Source organism: Lycorma delicatula, chromosome 1, assembly GCF_047948215.1.
Source record: "Lycorma delicatula isolate Av1 chromosome 1, ASM4794821v1, whole genome shotgun sequence".
Taxonomy (NCBI): domain Eukaryota; kingdom Metazoa; phylum Arthropoda; class Insecta; order Hemiptera; family Fulgoridae; genus Lycorma; species Lycorma delicatula.
In genome coordinates this window covers 31,098,743-31,122,131 of record NC_134455.1, presented here as the reverse complement: position 1 = coordinate 31,122,131, position 23,389 = coordinate 31,098,743, and the positions used below count along the sequence as shown (strand labels likewise).

At 28.1% G+C, this 23,389-nt stretch overlaps 1 protein-coding gene across 1 annotated transcript in view; it reads right to left on the bottom strand.

Annotated features, from left to right (window-relative positions):
• Window positions 1-22,925, bottom strand: part of LOC142334468 (trypsin-like) — a 28,373-nt gene extending 5,448 nt beyond the window's left edge. The window contains exons 1-6 of the mRNA XM_075382528.1: window positions 22,797-22,925; window positions 14,867-15,071; window positions 8,455-8,617; window positions 7,974-8,185; window positions 5,177-5,265; window positions 2,897-3,013 (exon numbers count right to left, since the gene is read on the bottom strand). Coding sequence (XP_075238643.1) covers window positions 2,897-3,013; window positions 5,177-5,265; window positions 7,974-8,185; window positions 8,455-8,617; window positions 14,867-15,071; window positions 22,797-22,859 — 849 coding nt within the window. The 5' untranslated portion in view covers window positions 22,860-22,925. The remainder of the gene's footprint in view (window positions 1-2,896; window positions 3,014-5,176; window positions 5,266-7,973; window positions 8,186-8,454; window positions 8,618-14,866; window positions 15,072-22,796) is intronic.
• Window positions 22,926-23,389: the final 464 nt, after the last annotated feature.

The following is a 23,389-nucleotide window of genomic DNA, read 5'->3' as shown; positions in this document are numbered from 1 at the left end:
ATATGTGAAGGTACTGTTTATAAATATATATATATATATATACACATATATTGTTTCCTGTGTTCGTTAATTTTTTTTTTTTTTCATAGGCAGTACTGTCAATGATTTTAAACAAATTACCAATCTCCGTGATGTTTTGGCATTTTCATTCGTAGGTCCCGGGTTTGAATCCCGGTCAGGGAATTTTTCATTCGATACAAAATTCCATTTCCATATCCCAAGAAAAAGCCTTCAAGATTATGTGGCTTTTTTGTAATCACAACTAAGATGTTTATAACCACGAATGTACTTTTTCGTATCTCAGACTTGAATTATAAATTGAGATAAACCCATCTTCCTATGAAGAACCAATTTTTACAGAAACAGAAAGAGATTTTTAGTCGGTCTCTTTCTAATTAAATGAGCAATTAAGAAAACCAATTGTACGTGGTTTTATTAGTACTATTTTCGTACACAACATTAAATCTCACTTCAAAGAATTGATCCATATCAATCCCTCTTATTTGCCCACATCAGTAAAGTGATGTATGTATAATATTTGTATGAGTTGATTGGAACGACTTACTAAAATTTAAGCAAAGTATTCAAAAGAACAGGAAAGAACAATTGATATTAAAGCGATGAAACCTATACGTAATCAATTTTTATTTACTTGTTACAATAAAGAGATTGAATACCTGCTTAATAGATAATATTGCGTTTTGGTAATGTCCTCCGGGTTTATCGAATTAAGAAATATAAAAATCCAGTAACCAAAATAATAGCTTTCTGATGGCGCAGTAATATTCTTTGAATGATTTAACAAAACGATTTCTCTACTGCCATTCTATTAGGTATTAAGCTAAATACTTAAATTATCTAACCGTTTATGAAAAATTAGAAGAATAACTGAAAAATTTAAATTTTAAATAATGATTTTAATTGACTTAAATATTAAGTTGTGCTTTAATTGTTTTCGAATACTTTTATACATATTGTTGTATTTTACGATTAAATATTATTTTATAGAAAGTTTAGTATTCAAATACAACTTAAATTATATGTAAATGGTTTAATCAATATTTAATCTGTAAATTGATCTTCATTCAGAATTATTCGCAGAATTCAAAATTTAGCACACGGAAATACATAGATCTGTTGTAATTATAACACATAAAACACAATAAAGTTATCGGAATTTTAGTGTATTCAATACTTTAAATTATTAAATTATACTTTTAAAATGCTATAAGTGATTAAGCTAATAAAATTACAGTAAACGATTTTATAAATTTACTCTTCGATTACGGAATAGGCTATAAATAAAATCATACCCGACCACTATTTAAACAAAAAATATCTTACTACTCGTACAATTACGCTCTTTGAAATCATGCTGACGACAGCTATTAAAGCGACCAACCTGGTAATCAGTCTCTTAATTATCTGTTATAATAAACACCTGTTGTAATTAAAATCTTTACACCGACAATGACTATAGGGGATACAGAGAATAAAATTATTTACTTTTCGTCTACTCAAACCTCTAAATAATTGTCTAAATAAAATCGTGTATTCAAACCTTTTATTTCTAATTTAGATATGTCTTTTAAATCCCGTACTTCATGATGTAACCATTAAAAAGAGTTAAGACTGCCATCGAATAAACTACACTACGTTTCAAAATAGTTTTGTATAGCTAAATATATAATTGACTTCTCTCAAAAATATATAAAGATGTAGAAATCCTACCACTGACTATTTAGCAAAAACTGAAAAAAAAATAATTTGTGAAAAATGTATAGGAGTAAATCTATTAAAATCATTTAAAATACATAAAATAGTAAATTTATTACGACCAGGACTAATATACACCTTTGAATAACAAGCATATCACATCCTATAGATACCATTATATTTTTAGAAAGAGAGCAGTTATCGATTCTTCGTTCATGACGTCTGATAGAATATATATATTGAGAATTATTAATTTATGCGAGAGCATGGAAGTTATGGGAAAATATACAACGCTGCATCGAATATTTTTATGATACAAAACTACCTGAAATTTTTTTTCAAATTATTAATTATTTTAAATTATACAATCTGTATTTGCTGTATCTAGGATTGTAGGACACTCAAGATGTCCGGACAAGGCCTACAGCGAAGGCAATAAGCTGAGTTATTAAATCACCGATGCAAATATCTACCGAGGCATTTACATCGGTGGCATCCCAACGAGGCCAGGCTTATTACTATGGAACGTAAAAAGTCAGAGGGCGATAGACGACTCCCGTTAGGGATGGCAAAAAACGGGGGGGGGGGGGGTGACCAGAAAGTCACTAGGAGGGTGTCTTCCCCTTTCCCCTTCGAGGTTGGGATGTATCTAGGATTACCGGTGTACTATAGTACAAAGTACGTGTGTTATATTAAGCTTCAGGCGTCCATATTGCCGATGTATATTATGGCTAAACGAATTGGAAAAATACAAATTCATTAAATCACGGGTATCCGTATTATGTATGTCATTGATTTCAACTGAACGGAGATATAGATATTTGGTATAGTTCGGGTGTGTATGCAATTTAGAACAAGAATTAATAATTCTATTCTCTGTAACCCCTATAATCATTGTAGGTGTATGTTTTTCCGAGTGATTCACAATCAGCTAATAAAATACGGTAGCTCACAATTAGCGAATAGCTTTTCTTTAAAACAGGTAAGATAATTTTGTTAAAACATACGTATTTTTTCCCCAAATGCATTTTCATAAGTTCTGATTTTCTATAAATAATGTTCTTTAGAATTCTACTTATTGGAAAGAAAGAACTAAATTTGCCAATAAATTCTGTCGACATTAAATCTTTATAATTATTATTTACTAAAACGTTATGTATATATTGTTTTTCGTTTTTACCTGACAAGCGTCTTGTTTTCCTTCCATGTAGCCTGCACAAATCATATTTACCGTCAGTCTTGATTTGTTATAACCGGCTTGCTTACATTGTTCTTTTGATAATATCGGTACTGCTACCTGAAAAAAAATAAAACCGTAATATTTAAGAACACATTTCTTTATTAATTAATGATAAAAAAATGAAAAATTACGGCAATCAAATATTCTTTTTTTTCTGACAAAAATAAACTTATTCAACTTGGTGAAGATAATAATCTTAGTTTAAAATAATGTATATGCATGAACACCAATTCCACTGAATAAAGTAGTTTATAATACAGCATTTATGTATACAAAAACTACGCGTGTTACAAATTTTTAATATGAGTATAAAATAATAAAATTGACTTTTAGTCTTGAAAATAAGAAATTTACGAAACTTACAAAGGGAAAGTAATATTTTAACTATGTGCACAAAGATACATATTATTTAATGAGTGTCTTTAAAAGCTAACAGTTTCACCTTCTTATTGTCATTCAATACATACTAATGACTTGATTATAAATTAACTGTAAATACTTACAAACTCAAATAATTGTGATTTGAATTTTTAAATTACGTTGAACAGTTAATAATCGCAGTTAAAGTACAATTATGAAGATTTTTTTTAAAGATATTATTTAATCTATCTATAAATATAAATATAATTCCCTCCTACAATAAATTAGATTAATAGTATAAATAAAAGCTGTAGTCTGTTTTTTTACCGTACTGTAGAACTTTCATTTTTGTCTTATTTTGAATAGAAGGTTCCAAATAAAATAAAATGAAAATAAAATATTTCATATTCAGAGAGCTAATTAATCTTTTTAATTTGTCTGTTATCGGTAGAATTTATTAGAATTGTCCTTTAGTAGAGCTAGAGAATTAAGGGCTTGTTCCGCCGCAATTACTGAGCAAATAAGCTTAGCCTGCATTAATTCTATATTACGTCTTCTATAGATAGATAGTTAATGTCATATCATTTAGGATATGTAAATGTAAAATTGACGCAATAAGATGTATGCTTCTAAGTAGTAAGGCAGCATGAATCCTTCGTATTAGTAAACTTGTTTAATGCTGCCTATGGTTCGTGAAACAGCTGATTTAGGTGCTGGAAATTAATACACGCTGATGTTATAAAGTCATACAGACATAAGCCGACAAATAAGCCGCTTGTTTCTATAGGGAACGGTACTGGTATTTTTAGGTATAGGAAAACCTAATCTTCATATTTTATTTAATATTAATAATTCAGGAAATAAAAAGGGTTATTGGAAAAAATTTGATAATTAACTGAATTATTATTCGTAAATCAGTATGGAGGTGTGTGATTTGAATTTGAATGAAGTAATACATGTTGTACGATTAACTATCAAAATAACATTCGAAAATAGGAAGAAACTTGGTCATTTTGAAAATATCTTCTAGAAGTATCTTTTTCAACGACATAGAAAATCAATTATATTAAAATTTATTTACGAGTATTATAAAAATCAATTATAAAATACTATCTTAATAATTATCAATTTTTTTTGTAACAGACGTTTCTTAATAATTATCAATTTTTTTTGTAACAGCCGTTATAGCCAGTGAAAAATAACTAAGGGGAAAAAAGACGTATCGCTTTAAACTGTAGTCAACATTTTCAAAAATATTTAATATTTTTCCTTCTATTCAAGTGAGCAGTATCCGCTATTAATTCGTAAAAAAAGAGAAAACGTAAAAATTGATTCTGCCCAACCTATTATTTGGTTAGATCGAGGTAAATTTAAAATGTCTTTCTTTATTTTTGTCTACAAAAATTAAGGACTTCTTAAAAAGAAAAATAATAGATATAAATAAAATAAACAGTACAAAATTAATCTATTAGTGCGACTACGTAATCCAGATGAAGAAAAAACTTCCAATACATTACTTCCACCGCCGGTTGAAGTTATTGTTTTCTAAAATATCCATTCAATTAAACTGATATTAATACTGGTTTCAGAAATAAACATGATTTCGATAAAATTTGTTTCCTTTTAAATTTGATTCTCCTCTTTATACTAACGAACCAACATATGCCTATTAGCCACAATAATCACTGGACAAATGGTGTATAACAAAAGTTAATGTACGTGGTGAAAAGTTTTTTTCATATTATTTCAATTTTTTAGACGTATAGTCTTTTCACCTACAGTCTGTTACAGTCTTTCCACTTACATAAAATTTCCTTAACTAAATGTAATTCATCAGATATTTAATTTAAAAAAAACAACCTTATTTAACGTATCCGAAGTGGGTTTTTTCTCATGAGTTTTTCCCCAGCCTGCTACCACCGCAATTCTTGATGTGTAATTTGTTTCCCCTGAAACAAGAAACAGAATGATATAGAGGTTTTCCAAAATGTTACTTATTTTAAAGACGGAATTAAAAAAAATTATGAATATAATGTATGTCAATATAAACCTTTTAATTATGCTAAATTTAAAAAAATAATTTTTGAGCAGTAGCAGAAAAGTGGGATTACATTATACGTTTGTTTTTTTACTACATTTTTATCGTATTACAGTTTGCTGAATGAGGTAAGAGTAATGCATCGTTCGAGGACAATCAATACGCAAGAATAACTCCAGTGAATTATCTACTGCATTCTGTTTTATTACTCATCAAGACCAATAGATCAAGTATAAAAGTGAATAACGATTATGACACCTGCAAGCAACTTATTGATCTGAATTAAACAGACCCTTGTAAAATTTGTATTACATAATCGTTATGGAGAAAAGTAGTAGAATAGAAAGTAATTAACGTAAATTGTTGCTACTTATGAACATTTTTTCTAAAATATTCTAAAAATTAGAAATAAATCAACATTATTATTATTATTATTTAGAACACACAAGAATGTGTAGTAATTAGTACAATTCGTTATTTACAGTTTTCCTTTCATTTTTTAGAATGAGAGTTGTAAAACTTTTGCAACAATGTACTGATAAAAAGTTTAGTTTTGTTTTCAGTTTTGGTATCAGTGTTTTTGTGTATAATAATGTCAAAGACACAGGACATGAATATCCACTTCATTTTTATGAGCACAACTTTGCTGAACGTAAAAAAATTAAGACTTTTAGAAAAACGCTAAAATAGTACTTATATTACCAGCAGAATGAAATTCCTCTTATTTAATGGTACTACTGCTACTACTACTACTACTACTTCTGAAAATGCAATCATTATGCTTTATTCAAATTATAATTGTAATTACTCTGTGTGTGGGCGCGCACGCGCGCATTTGTGCATGTGTTTATATCTATTAGCTTAAAATTAGATCCTTTCTTTAAACTCAGAATACAATGTAATTCCTTCTTTAATCATTAAACTATAATAGAACAAAACATTTCTACTTAATTTTTTAAAACACTACTTTATGTAATTTTTTGTGATTTGTGACAACGTTGATTATTTCATCAAACAACTTATGTTTAATTTTCTATTTTAGTAAATAATTTAAATAAATTTTCCTTAAAAATTCGAAAACAAGTTTTAAATATTTCAGACGTTTAATATAGAATTTTTTTAAAAGTATTAAATTAATATTCGTGACCGTATTATAATGACATACTTTTTCGTTTGTATTATACGTTTTGTCAAGCAAAGAGAAAACTTACGAAATTAAATATTCATGAAAAATTAAGTCATCCTAGTAATAAATATATAAACAGAGAAAGTGGAATACATTGCATTCTTTTATAAAAAAGTAAATCATCATTAATAAAAAAATTTATAAACTTATCATTAAATTTGTCTTACAATGGTAAATGCAATTTAAAAATAAATGTTACATAATAGCTAAAAATATGAATAATTTTTTTTTTTTTTAATTTCATGTTCTTTTGAGAACCTTATCTCAAATTTTAATATCGGGCCCCTTTACACCCCGTAAGTGTTATGTATTGTACATGTCTTTTGTTTCTTAATGTTTTTGTGTAGTTTGTGCTTTTAAATAAAATGTAAGAGCCCTTTACACCCTTACATATGACGATCCAGATGGTGATACAAATTACTTTTAAAGAATGTGACGAGGGCTAATGACCTTAGCAGTCGATGCCTATAAAAATTCAGTTAAAAAAAAAAAAAAAAAAAAAAAAAATATGAATAATAATTAACTTTAATTTTCCTTACAGCACTCAAATTTTTTTCAATTTAATATAAATTTTAATAAGTTATTATCAATGATCAGTTTTATCAATGTTCTGGTAAGGAACTAACTTATTTTGTCCTAAATCAGAAATTTAAAATGCTTAAACAATTTTATTCAAATTTGCGTATAGAAATCGGTCGTCGTAAAATTGAAATTTAATCAGCATATAAAGAAATTAAGTTTAATGAGTGTGTGTGTGTGTGTGTGTACGCACACACACACACACACACACACACACACGCACACACACAGAGTAATTACATATATACTTTACATCCCAAAATGACCAAAGACTTGAGGAAGTTGCTTCCATCTTTCATTTATACAATTACAAATGAAAGCGGATTAATTTTTTTTGTGTATTACATAGTCATGAGTTGCTTCATTTAACCACAAAATTTACATTTTATATATTCATATTCATCTCCTAGCAATTAAAATAAGAAGCCAGAAATTGAAAAATTAATTCAAGATTTTAAATTAAACTTACACATCTCGTTTTACTACTATATTTAAATTAAGGTAAAAATAATTTCTATATATATATATCAAAATGCTTTCTTTTTTTTCTTTAATATATCATTTATACATAAATGACATATAGACGCACTATATATGATATTTATACAAATGAAAAATGGTTTTTCTTACAAGTAGAGGATGAAATAAAATTCTAACAAATGAAAATACTTCAAGCCAAAATTCCAACCCTGGTTAGACATATATTCTATGCTGAATATCCCAAGTCGGTATCTATGTCGGCTGAATTGCCGAAAAAACTAATTTCTTTTAATTTTTTTGTAAATTTTTTATTACAAAATTATTTTTTAAGCAAATTAATCTAGACTCCACTAGAAGATTAACACAAAACTTACTGCTTGAAGGAATACAGCCAGTACGTAAATTTGAATCCTTAATATTTAAAGGTTTATCTAATGTTAACACAGCGATGTCGTTATCAAAAGTGGCAATGGTGAAATTAGGATGTCTTTCTACGTGTACTACTTTTCTTTTCCATGTTTCTGTCTCATTTTTTAATTTTCGATTATGTTCACCCATTACTACAGAAATTTCCTTGTGCTTTAACCTGAATAAGAAAAATATTAATTGTAAATAAAAATCAAAAAGTAAGTTTTCAAAGACTTTTAAATATATCCTTTAAGTAATCTTTAAACTAAATTTTTCTTCTTAATCATAATATAATTTTTAAACAATATATAATATATATATTTATATATATATATATATATAATATATATAAACATTTTCTATAACCTAATAGTGATGTGCGATTGCTTAATTATTCTGTAGAAATATTTTATTTACTTGTGTTTTCATTCTAGAAGTGAAACTTACCCTTCGACACAATGAGCTGCAGTGAGAACATGAAAACGTGTAATAAGAGTTCCAGCACAGTAAAATTTTCCTCTATAATTGAGCATTGCTAACCAAGGAAATTCATTAATACGGGTTTCATTTCCACCAACGATTCTCATGTTGCGACTGCTAACACCACAAACTGCAAAAATGTTGATAATATAAAATTATTACTCTTTTTTCTTTTAATTTACTCAAGAAATAAATTTTTTGACTTCAGCTATTTGATTCATCAGTAAACGTATAAACCTGCATTCCTGCAGTACAATTAAAAAAGTTAATATCTCTATGAGGCTTATTAAATGTAATAAGATTAAATATTTAATGTAGTTGACGTAAGTATTTCATGAAATTAAAAACAAATTCATAATTGAAAACTGATATACAAATTTAAAGAAGTAAAATATGTAAATAAATTTCTTCTGAAATATTAAGAAAATATGTTATTTAATTACACATTTATTATTGTAATAATATTTTCATTTATTAGATAATTCTTAAAATAATACAAATAATAAATTTACAATAATAAAAAATTATAAAAAGAGTCAAAACAAATATGTTTGATGTAAAATTATAGGTTGACAAAAATTAAGATTTAAAAAATAAATTAAAATTGTAAGGATGTAACTAGAACTGCAGCAATATATGTTAACTAAATTATTTTTTCTGCGACTGTATTATAACGTTTGAATTACGCGGCAGGAATCAATAATGACACTCAATAATAAGGGTCATTATGAAAAAGATTCTCATAATATACAGATGTTCAACCAATTAAGACCCTAAACTTTTTTCCACTGCTGACCAATTAAAAGCGGGTATTCTTTAATGCTGTTTATTTAAAAGCTGTTTTTTTTTTGCTTCGATTTTAATCCGATTCAGTAGTTAGCAAACAGAGGTTAATTTGAAAGTACACCAATAGGTAATTCTAATGAATTACCTTCTATATAGTCTATTGATCTATTGATTCTAATGAAGAAATGTCTTTAACACAGATCGATATCATACAAAAAGCAGAACTTATGACTAATAACCTGTTACCACATAAATACCGTATTTATTCGAGTCCGCACTTTTTTTCTTGGAATTGGAGAGAAAAAATAGGGTGCGGGGCTTACTTGAAACATAGTCTTTAGCAAGGATAATTTATGTAAAGTAAACGTTTTCTTAGAAGTACCTAAATTCAATCACATAAATATAGACATTAGGCTTTCGTTTATCAGTACTGGTTTCCGCTTATACAGAATACATCCTTAATTATTAACAATCTGTTCATATTATCGATAGGAACGAAGTTACGGTATTTTTATGAAACTGATTCATTCTGTGTAGGCTGCATCCGGTTCTAATGACACTACAGTTACAGTATCAGTTACACATTGTCGTCTTGTCTATTCGCCATAGTCATTGTACTATTTGTATATGTGGACGGTTATGTGCATTTTATCTGTTTGGTTTATCTTGTAAAGTTTAATACGGTGATTTATTTTAATTACGGCATTAAAATGAGTACAAAAGGACAGCGTCTACGATCTTTTACAGTAAAAAAAAACTATGCGTTATAGAAGAGGCTGAAAAAATTGGAAATCGGGCGGCAGAAAGAAAATTTGACGTAGATGAAAGCTGCATTCGAGACTGGCGTAAGAAGAAACAACTTCTGGTGAAAGGCACTGGTAATAAAACGGCGTTTCGTGGCTTAAAACCAAATATAGATATAGAAAAAAAATTGTATGACTTTGTTATGGAAAAAGGAAATGCGGTTATGCTTTCACGACAGAAATGTGTCAATTATATGCTCGTGAAATCGCTAAATCATTGAATAAAATTGATTTTAAAGCAAGCCGTGGATGGATAACACGATTTTTGCACGAAATGATTGGTCAATGAGACGAAAGACGACCATATCTCAACGACTTCCAGACGCTTATGAACAATAAATATTACATTTTCACAAATACATAATAAAGGCTATTTGCCTTCTCAAATAGGAAACGCTGATCAAACTCCCGTATATTTTGAAATGCCATTTGACAAAACCGTAAACAAAAAAGGTGAAAAAAGTGTTACGATTCGCACTGGTGGTAATGAAAAACAAAGATGTAGTGTTATGCTTTGCATTACTTCTGATGGATCAAAGTTACCTCTGTTCATTGTTTTTAAAAGAAAAACTCTTCCTACCGTACAAGTAAATGGAGTTATTATCAGAGCACAGGAATCAGATTGGATGGATGAAACTTAATTTTAGATTGGATCAGGTGTGTATGACAAAAGCGATCAAGAGATTTACTTAATAAAAACAATACCGGTATGCTAGTAATGGATAGTTATCGGGGGCATACGACTGATAAAGTGAAATATATTTTAAAAAAGGGTATGACAGACCAACTAATAATTCCAGGCGGATTGATATCTCTATTGCAACCACTAGATATCTGCATTAATAAACCGTTCAAATTTGCATTAAAACAACTGTACAGTAAATGGATGGCTGATGAAAATTTCTTTCTCACGCCTACAGGAAGAATCAAACGCCCAGATTTTAACCAGATTTGTGTTTTGATAAAAGATGCTTGGGAAGGTATTTCCACGGAATTAGTATGGAAAAGTTTAAAAAAAATGCGGAATAGCTAATGAACTTGATTTGATGGTAGTGAAGACGAGATCACCTTTGGCAGAGTGACGTGGAGACTGCCAGTGACAGTGATTAATTAAAAATAAAATCCCATATTAAAAAGTGTATTGAAATGATCCTTTTCAACATGATACTTTCTTTTCGTTTTACTGGCCTACCGATTCTGAACTATACTAGTACTTATGGTAATTAATTATTAATATTGTAATTTAAATGAATGAGTTAAATCCTTTACTTTCTGAATACTTTCGTATTTACATATTTTTTTATCTGTTGCACTTTAAAATACCGGTATATACTAGATTTTTTTTTTTAGATTTTGGGTCCGGAAAATCGAGGTGCGGGGCTTATTCGGTGGCGGGGGTTACTCGAATAAATACGGTATGTTGTGTAATGTATTTTTTGAAGAATTTAAAAAAAAAATATTCCGTAAACAGTGTATTTTATCGTTGAATTAAATAATCCCAATATTTTCACAGTCAGAAAAAATACGGTATGCAACTCTCTACAATGGCCATTGATGGCTATCATTGTAGGCTCGTTGCATAATCTACTACTATTAATGCATGTGTTTTAGGCGGCCTCCTTGACGCGATTAGTAGCGTCTCGGCCTTTCATCCGCAGGTCCCGAGTTCGAATCCCGGTCAAGCATGACATTTTCACACGCTACTTGTCATTCATCTCATTCTCTGAAGCAATACCTAACGTTGGTCCCAGAGGAAAAAAACATATGTTTAATCATAAAACAAATAGAATATTCAGTACAAAAAAAAGAGGAAGAATATCACATTATTTTTGATAACAGGTTTATTCAGATTGGAAATAGCCATTGAAGAATAATAATTTCATTTAAAATTTTGAATTTTTTATTTGTCGAGATCAACAGCTGTATATAATATGATCAAACAACTATTCAGGGTTGTTAACATGATATAATATTTGTTATAATAAAAATTGTATTAATATTAAATAAATGTGTATGTATATATATATATATATATATATATATATATATATATATACGAATATACAAAGCTAAGAGAGAATATGATTGTATGATTACTTGTTCCCCTACAGGTCAAGAGCTACAGTATGAATTTTATAAAATACGTATCAAGCGATTTTTAATCATGTAACAGTGTGTATACGATTGCTTTATGAAAGTAAAATGGGTTAATTTTTTTTTTCAATTCAAAAAATTAAGTTCTATAATCCTTAAAAAGGAATATAAAATAAAAGTGCATGGAAGAACATTTCGAATATACCGATTCTCAACTAATCTTCTTGTCCTTCTCTACTCTATTCCCATAAAAATTCTTTTCACACTATCTTTCTAATATCTATTAGAGCCCCTTCTTCGCGATTCTTCCTCTAGTCACACTCATAACTCCCAAAAAAGTAATCTTTCACGGTTCATCTACAGCAGGTAATCGAGCCATCTAAGCTAATTTTCTTCAGCCGTAACCAACTCTTCAAAACGTTTGCTATTTTGATAATTCTCATTACGTATTAAGTCAATTCTAGTTTATTATATACTTTTCTAAGCTGGCACATTTGTAACACCCGTATACTGCTGTTGCGCTTCTGGGTCAAACTCTAACATTAGCAACCGTATGTTACAAACGAGGCAATAGTGGATTTCTATACATGCATCTTGGTAAATGCCTCTCCTTGGTAAATACCTCTTTTCCAGTAAACTTTCCTTTCAAATCACTAAAAAGATGTAGAGCCAGCTCTTCTATCACTTTATTCTGGCCGATTCAATCTTTCATTTTTTTCTCAGTGTAATTCCCAAATATGAAACCGTTGTTACTTGTTCAGTAGAAGAACTTTTAATCTTGACATTTTGTTTTAGAAAGTATCCAGCTTATTATCGAATCCTACTAATACTTATTTTCATTTTTATCCTTCACAATTCATCGTGATAGTTATGTTATTAATATTATTATAAGTCAAGAACTTCCCAATAGAAGACGTTGAGCATTCATGATTCATATCTCTTTTGCTTGGCATTCTTCTTTTCCCTCCAAAATTCTTTCATTCTTTCAGAAAAGGCCTTCTTCCGTTCTTCAGACCATTTCGGACGATGCTGTTTAGGCTTCGGCGCTTCTGGTTTAACTTCCTATTTATTTGTTTTATTTCTATATGTGTTTCTGTCTGTGATCCATTCCAGCGTAATTCCGGAGTGTTCTAAATCTTTTCGTGTTTCTGTGAGCCAGGGGATTGCAACTTTTAATGATGTTAAGTACGCAATTATTCTTTTGGTCAGACGGTTTTCCGCAGCCTGCAAAGGAATCCAAAGAATTTCATTCGTCTTTTCCTTATGTCAATTTCGATATAAGTGTAGGTTTTAATAATTTCGTTCGGTTGAAATCTGTAACTTTCTTCAGTTTGTTTCGGTCCCAATATTTTCCTTATAATCTTCCTTTCCTATTTCTTTATTTTTTCTATTTTGGTTTTCCTATTTAAGGTCAATGTGTTACTGGAATATAATGCTGTGGGTTTAATAACTGTGTTGTAATGCCGGATTTTCGTTTGGCGCGAGAGAGATTTCTGGCTGTAGAGATTTTGCATTAAACCTAGAGCTTTCCTGACCTTCTGCAGACGGTCCAATTGACTTGGTTTCCAAAGCTGTTCGGCGTAATAAATTCTCCAATGTACTTAAAGTGAGGGACTTTATTTATTACTCCATATTTTGTGTTTAAATTTGGGATTTCTATTCTGGAGCAGATGAACACTGTTTTTTCAAACGAAATTTGTAGTCCCACTTTTTCTGCACGTTGCTTGAATGTTTCTATTTGTTTTATCGCAGTCCGTTCGTCTTCCGTAAGGATTGCCAAATCGTCTGAAAATGCCAGGCAAGGGATACTTAAATTTAATTTTGCGAATCCCAATGAAATCGGTTTCCAGTATTTTTGTTGTTTGAGTGTATCTTCCCACTCTTTCATCACTTTGTCCAATGTGATGTTAAATAGCAGCGGGGAGAGTCCATCCCCTTGTCTCACTCCCGTCTTAATTTCAAAGGGTTCTGAGATTTCACCCATAAATTTTATTTTAGATTTAGTCCCAGTTAATGTTTGTCCTATTAATCTTCGAGTTTCCTGATCTAGTTCTCTCTCTTCTAGAGTTTTGAAAAGAGATTGTCGGTCTACGGAGTCTTAGGCTATTTATAAATCTACAAATGTGCAGATCATGGTTTTGCTTCTGTTGTTTTTAATTTTGATTATCGTTATCAGAGTGAAGATCTGTTCCGGGCATGACCTGTTAGGTCTAAAGCCTTATATTATTATTATTACTTTCCTTTAAATTTTCCTTCCAGTAAGGAAGTAGTAGTGGCTAATAATCTACTATCTTTAAATTGTCGGCAAACACTGACCTTGTCAAATGATGACAGATAGACACTCTAACAGACTCATCCAAATAGACATTTACAGCTACAGACTATCCTAACTTTGTTTTTCCAGTTTATATATTTTTGACAGTTTTCTTAAAAATCGTTTTCGAGTATGAATATTTATTATAAGCAAGTTTTGATTATCCTACATTTACTTGATTTTTGTTTCTTTAATAAAATTTAAAGCAAATAATTGCATAATATCTGTTTTCAAAAACAAACTTTTCTTCATAATATTAAGCGATAATAAATAAGTACTGTAAAGGTTACATAAATCCTAATTAGACGTTAACAATACGTAATTTTCTAAAATGATTATACCTAAATTGAATCTGATTAAATTAGAAATAAAATATACTAACCACAGTTGCAGGGTTCACTGGATACAATATCGGCAAATGAAGAGATTACTTCAGCATCATCAGTATCTGAAGGCGATTGGTTTTGTACTGTTGTTTCAACGTTGCTGCTGTTATGAATATCAATCAAAAGCGTAACCACTGTAGTCAGTTGATTCGTATCGTTGTAATGAAGTTGAACGTTGGATGAAGGAAGATTTGGTCGTTTCTTTAACAAAATTACGTAATATTAGGAAGTGTACGGCTATTATTAAACATATCTAAATAAAAATCATTAAAGTAAGTATGTAATGTAAGGTATGAGTCTTTACAAAATAATCACTTTTAAATCTTATGTTCTGTACATTAAGCAGTAAGTTTTACAATTTTACTATCGATTACACTAATCGGTTATTGGGATAAAATAACAACGAGAACCCTCAAAAAATCTTTATAAAAAGTAAAAATCTAGCACTGAATGAGCAGTATTGTAAAAAAAACAATGATCATTTGTAGTTTTAAAGTAATTAGTAAACTGAAATATAAAATCAAAACATAAAAGTATTTAAAATAATTAAAAAAGACATTTATGAAACAATACAAAATTTCTACCTGCATTTATAAATTGTAAAAAAAAACTGAAACCTAAAACATATAGATTTTTTATAGCAATCACATTTTTACGTGTAAAGGCTGTATTGTAAGACTCTTTTTGATTTCAAGTTCGGCAGCTAACAATAATATCAAATTATTTCTTACTTTAGCATAAAGATGTTTTTCTACTTTTAGAAAACCAGTAACATCTAATCCAGTACATTTTTTAAAAACTGTCTTCAGTTATTTTCTGTATAAATTTATTAGAGACTGAGCAATATTTTTTTATATTGTATTAAAGGATAATCCTCAACACATCATAACACACAAAAATCAAATAAATTCTCATAAGTGTGAGAGAATAGATTTTAAACAAAGCTATTTTAATGTTACTTTGCTTTTTCTAATCTTACTTAATTGCTGTAAGAACAACAACAGTGTAATTTGATTCTTTCTAGGTAATATACATATAACAGCAAACTGATTGATATCATCTATTACATTTACTTATTTCGTCTCGGACCGTATTGCCATTTTGGGGAAAAATGATTGTAAATTGTCTACATATTTTATAAAGACGGAAGTATTCGTTCATGTTCAAGTGATAATGAATTAAAGAATGATACTCGAAGACTATTCGTTAAAAATTATGGAAGTTTGAAATTTGTGAATTTCTACAATATTCACTATTAAAGTAGATTAAATTTAAATTTCTACAATAGTTGATATACTATTTTGGTCTTTACCATTATTTATCGATGATAGCTGTGCAAAATAACGGCACTGAAAATCATAATTTTCAAATGTTTCTTTTCTAGTAAAGAGACTAGAAGTTGAAGTCTTAAATACTAGCAGATTGTCCTGTACATACAGTTCGGTAGCTAATAACTCGATATTAAAATTTCAAAAAACATTTTAAAGATTTAAAGTCAGTAGAATCATGTCTCAAAAATAATTCATACTCATTTGAATAAATCAGTTTTAATAGATCATACTGATATTACTAGTTTTTGCTGGTTAATATTTTCAGCGTTTTTATTTGTTCATTCAGTTGTAACTTATTTTTCTATTAAAAAATTAATACATATGTAATTATAGACATATATTTAAATAAAATATACACATTTTCGTAAGCTTAAAAAAGTGATAAAATTTACGAAAAAAAATTAACTTTGATTTTCAAGAAATGTATTTAAAAATGGTGGTAATATTAATAGTTGATTGCATTTTATTACTGAATAAATAAGTGAGCCTACCGACAAACCATAACGACATGCATACAGATAGGATTGCTACGACTGCATAAGGCAAGCAGACAAAACGAAATGCTACGATTGAACCCAGCCACGTGTAGATTATGCGCGTTCGCGCTCACACAAGGGACAGAAATCCATTAAAATGCAAATCAAGTGCTCGACCGACTGAGAATAGTCTAATTTTGACAAGTTATAGTATATGTAAGTAAGTATTGTAGGAGTTTCCATGACATTAACCTTCTTCTTTATTCCAGTGTTATTATATAATTACATGAAAACGAAGTTCCGTATGTAAACGGATTTTATTAAAAAATAAATCATTATGTGAAATTAAAATGTCAAGAGGTATAGCATAATTATTAAGCTGTAGCACAGATTCTGAAACAAGATGACAAAAAAAAATTGAAAAATGTAATTCAAAAGTTATAGCATTAAAATATATCAAATGTTCATAAAGGAACCTCCTTTATAACGCTAGATTTTCATGATTAGTAACCAAATATGATAGTAATTTATCAATGCGGAAAGCTACTACGTATGTAATTATATATTTCCATATTTGGCTAATTTTGAACTTAATAATTTATTCCTTTTAAAATTAATATTATTTCATCCAGAATGTTTGCGATGTGGAATTTTATCCTATAAAAGAAAGAAATTAAAAGTTATAAAAAAAATAAAAATATCCTTGTAAATCATGGATATGAATATCATCTTTAAAATTCCTATAATCCGAAATAATTCTAAGATTGGATTTACTTCTCAACTGTAATTTTTTAGTAGGAATTTATTTATTTTTTATTTATTTTTTTTTTGTTTTATTTATTTTAATATTATGTCTTTAAATAGAATAAACATTTCTATAAATCAATGGAAAACTTCCAAATTAAAGGAATACAATATTGACATTATAATTTACAAGTTTCTGAAAATATTTTTAAAAATTAGGAAGTATAATAATAGGGCTATACGCCGGCACGAAAACCTTTTTGAAAATTTTTAAGTGGCTGAAAAAACTTTAAACTAAAATTTATTAATTTGATTCGATTGTACAATAACAAACAAAATTTTCAACAAATCATTATCGACTGTGACTGAATTCTGTATCTAGCACCGGGTGCTGAAAAAAATCTGATTAATATAATAAATATTTATCTGAACGTCAGTTTGTAGAGAAAAGATAAAACACTAAATACTGTTATTAAAAGAGTAAATAGTCATTTTTATTATACATTCAATATTTGTATATGATCTAATGAAGATATTTTTTTAGTATTTACGTTAGCTGTGTTGCATTAAATAATAAGACAGAATAATACTATGTTAGGAACGAGATAATTTTCTAATTTAAGTGAAAATTGCAACGGATAGTCGAATTAGGAATAAAAAGAAGCCTAACACAGGTCAGATAACATTTTAACAGAAAAAACCTGTTCGCGTTAAGCATAAATTCTTGAATTTATGCTTAACACATTTATGCGTATGATACATTATGAATTTATGCTTATGATACATTATTTAAAAAAAAAAAATATATATATATATATATATATATATATATATACGGAATGTTTACGGACAACTAAATATAGAGATAAAATACCAGAAAAATGATTAAAGTCTTTTAAAAAAAGGTCTTGTTACAGAGAAAGTGTTAAAAATGATAAGGGTTTATAAAATACGAAATGAAGAAATCTTTAAGAAAAATTAAAAAGAAGTTTACGACTAAAATCTTATAAAAAGAAGGACAAGGGAGATGGGCTTATATCATCATGTTACATTTAAGCCTTACAAAGTTAATATAATGATTTTAAAATTTGTGTAGAGGATTATAGAGCTGTGTTATGAATCAAAGATTAGAAAAAAAATGTAACACATAATCGAGGATGTAGGATGCACACGTTTATTTTTATAAAATCTCATAGATGGTGAAATAAATGTTTGATAATATTTTATCAGACATTTTTACGCTAGGAAAATAATAATTATTTTAAACAATTAGTGCCACCGTTCTGGAAACACATGAACACCTATCCTCCTTCTGGTGTTTGGTAGAGTAAAAATATAACAAAGCATCGTCAATATTTTCACCTTTTATCTACACATTTATTGGACTAGAAATTTTACCACCTCGTAAGAACAACTAAGAAGAGGAAAATAATTTTTTAAATTTTATTTAATGACAATTAGACTACTTAAATTTAAGGTAATGATCGTTATCTTCGTAATTAGATGTTTATTAAATTTTGTATTCTATTTTTTTTTTTTTTTTAAGTCATCTCTGCTTTAAATCAGTGTTCAAAGTTTATTTTTTAAAATTTAATTAATTAACTTTTACATAAAATTTCAATTATTATTAAACTTGTTTCAACAATTTTATATAATTTTTTATATAAAATACATGATGATTTATTCAATAAATAATACACGACTTACCAAAATATTAAATACCCAATTTCTAAAACGTTTTCGAAGTACTAGTAATACATTTTTTCGAATTGTATATCCTATAATTTTTGTTATGACCTACATTTTTTTTTTTAAGATAAAAATAATTGAAAACACATTTTTCTAAAGCAAGAAAAATTGAAAATTGAATTATGTAGAAAATATGAAAAATAAGAGAATTCATCTATCTCTGAAGCCGTATACAAATCGCCAGACTAAACAATTATTTATGGTAAACAATATACCATGACGTCGGAGAGGTTTTAAATGTTTATTTGTTATTATTAAAAAAAATTATTTTTGACATATATGTCTAAATTAAAGTAACGGTTGACGTACTTAAAAAAATATATACATTTTTTTATGAACGTTAAAAATTTTTATCGCTAAATTTTATTTTATAGAAACAAAAAAATTTTTTTAATTCTGAATGCATAAAAATTTCCACAATGTGAAGTACATTTGTATGCGTATGACAATTTGTTTTTATCAAAAAAAAAATTAAAATTTTATATATTTTTTTTTTAAACGATCCTATTTATTTACAGCTTTGTATGTCTTTAGTTAAACTTTACGCTATAGTAATTCAATTTATGGAAGAATTTATAACGAAGTCGTTTAAAATAAAAACTAAAAATAAGTTGATTTTTTTTTTAAATCTTTTTTGCGGTTGAGCTTCTGTAATATTTTGTAGAAGATTTACGAAATCGAAGCGAACACGCAGATTATAAATAAAACAAGAACTTAAAACTTTATGATTTCTAAATAACCTGAATAGATTACTTTGTGATTACAAATAACACAATCCAAAAGGGCTATTTCTCATCTGATAACAATTTCTTTAAATACTGCAGCTTTTATTCTGTTAATATTTTCTTGGAGATTTCTGTTGTTTCTTTACTGAGTGATTACATTATCATTAGTATTATTTTATTAGGAGAAACGCTTATTGTACAGATGTAAGTTAGGATACTAACTTCTCTTCCATCGGATACAGACTTCGGATTCGATTCCTAGACTAATTCCTAGACTAACGAACTTATAACGATTCCAGTTCTTGATGGCAATCATAACAAATAAATTAATTATTCTGAAAAGTACAATAATATCAATGGAACTGGGTTTCCTAGTAACAGTGAGGTAAATTAATAAACGTTTAAAAACTTTTAGTAGTTATTTTATAATTGCTGTTTGTATTAACTTATTCGTTATTAAAGTTTTAACTTGTTTTAAAATAGGAGAGAATTAAGAAAAAAAAGTAAAACAGTGAGGAGCTAGGAGTGTAAGCTAATTAAAATTTAGTTCACAGTTAGTAGTAGTTATTACTCTGTGTGTTGTTATTGTAATCATATGCTACAATAATTACATTTACAGATGGCTGCTCAAATTAAAACAAGTGTTTTTAATTATATTATCATTAAAAAAAAATGAAAATAATATATATATATATATATAAATTAAAATGTAAATTATATAGAATTTTGTTTTTATAAATATATATTATATATGTACATAATGCCGTTTCGGCTATGTGTGTGTGTGTGTGTGTGTGTGTGTGTGTGTATGCGCGTGCGCGTATGTATAATACGTTACTTCCCAACTTTTAATACAAAACAAAAAAATCTGATGTGGACACCACATAACTTCCTTGTACGGCTATTAAATTACATATACACATTTTTTGCTGCACTTCATTTAAACTCATTTCATTTGAAAGTGAGTTACGTTCCTCCAATTCTTTAACAAAGTGGACAGTTATACAATTGCTGAATTATTATATTTTATTAATATCAAATATTTATACAATTATTAATGCAACAATCTTACATGAAATATTAAGACAGATTAAAAGTCTCTTTATTAATCGTATTACTAGATCAGAAAATGTTAAAAACACAGACAGAATAAAAAGGAAGAAAATGTTGCAAACCAAACAAAAATAAACAGGAAGAAAATGCTGTAAACAAAAAAAGAATAAAAATTTAAGAGAATATGATAAATATAAAGAGGAAGAAAACGTTAATATCAAGGAAAGAATAAAAAGATTAAGAGAAGATGATGAATACAAAGAGAGGGAAAATCTGAAAACTAGAGAACGTGTACACAAATTAAGATCAGACGAATTATATCAAACCAAAAAGCGATTAAATGATTGGCAACAGAAAAGAAATAAATGAAATGACGATCAACTCCGACTTAGGGAGAATATTGTTCGACAATGTCACAAGGGTAATGAACTAAAAGATAAGAATTTCTTGCAATTTATTAAAGATCGGGCATGTATGCCTCAGTGTATATGTTGTTCTTGCGAGGGTCTACTTTTCAGTCACTCTGTAGTTAACTTTAATGTAGATAAAATTAAACAGAAATTCCAAAATAATTAAATAAAATTAAACATAAATTAAACTAGAAAATCCAAAAATAATACAATTCTAAATTATAATTTTCGATTAATAACATAATCCAGATGTTACATCAAATCTATTACATATGCATATATGTAATAATGCCTATTAAATATTCACATTTTTAAAAGTACATCAACTTTTATTTCACTAATAACTTGTGATTTTTTTAATATATAAATTGTTTTTATTGTTATTGAATTATTAATTATTGTAAAAAATTTTTTATAATCACGGGTTAATTAATAATTATTAATAAATCAATATATTTAAATTAAAAAATAAGTTAAAAAAAAAGGAGGTGAAATCTGATTCGAACCTACATGCTTTCTCTTGTAAGATCCAAATATTTCATTAATTAAAATTTTATTTGGCTATAATTCTGGAACCAATGAAAACAAGTACCATTTATGAAAAATCGTTGAAAAGCTCTCAATGAGGGTTTGTTACTGAATTAAGAAAAAGTCCAAAATCCAAATGTTTTGGGATCTTGGGCTTTTTTAGACACTGTTGATTCAGACGATTGCAATCAAAAGGGGAGGGGCACAACTTGATATTACAACAGTTCTAAATCCAGAATTTTAACATCCTACGGCTTTTGAGTTACGCGAGTTACACACATACGTACAGACGTCACGCCGAAACTAGTCAAAATGGATATTTCCGGTGAAATCTGTAAACCGAAATTTTTCGCGATCACAATACTTCCTTTACTTTGTACAAGGAAGTAAAAAGAAACATTTTTAATTATAATAACGATATTCGTATACATCGTTTATTGTATATGACAAAAGGTAATTTTTTATCCATTTCATTAATACTCCCTTAGTAATGTAAAAACTCATAGAATTAATTATAGATGTCACCGTTATTTTTAATTAATGGAAAACAAAATCTTGTTTCTTATACAATAAATTTATTGTTATCGACTCGTAATTTTTCACCAAATTCTATTTTTATTTTATCGGTATGGACAAATCCATTTATTATTTTACATGAATAATTCCGTTGTTATTTTCTGATAAAATCAAATCTTTGATAATAAATTTACAGACGCTTTCTTTAGTATTAAATATTATGTGAAAATATAAGCAAAGTTAAATTATTTTCAGTAAACTACGACAAAATTTCCTGTCGCAGATGTCGTAACTTAACTTATTTTAAGTTTTATTCATTCCAACTATTGCAATATATTAATTTACTTCTTATCTGTTTTTAAGTAATATTTAAAAAACGTACTCCATCGCTTACCTCTGCCTGTAAAATTGATCCGGTGTGAAAAATAATGAAAAAATAAAGATAATAAGAATGCATTTCGTAGATGGATCTACTTCTCTTCTGATAACCGGGATAATCCTGAACGAAATAACTACAGCGGTTAAAAATGCTTTAAACAAAACTTTTTATAGAATGCGTGAGACAATGGCAGAAGGTCAACCTTCATGTTATGTTTTGAGGAACTTTGCATCATATTTTCCCCTACCTCTCCTATTTTTACTCCCCGCGTCCTGCTATGCTTTCGACACTACATCTATTACTACGGGAAGGTCTATTCTCTTTGTAATGGGGTCATCTCTGCCATGACACAGAATATGTTATCAGATCATATCAAATAATACGAGGTAGGAAATCGATGTATTTCCCATCTATCCCTCGATCTATTCCTGTGCTCCCTGTGTTTACAAAAAATAAATAAGTTTAGATATGAGTTTCTTATCTAGCTCATCGTAATGAAATTAATAATTTCTAAGGGCTCCATTCATTTCCTTTCCCGGATTAGCATTTGTTTTTGTAATTCTTTTAAATCTTTTTGTCATACCTAATTAGTCTAATATAAGTAAAAT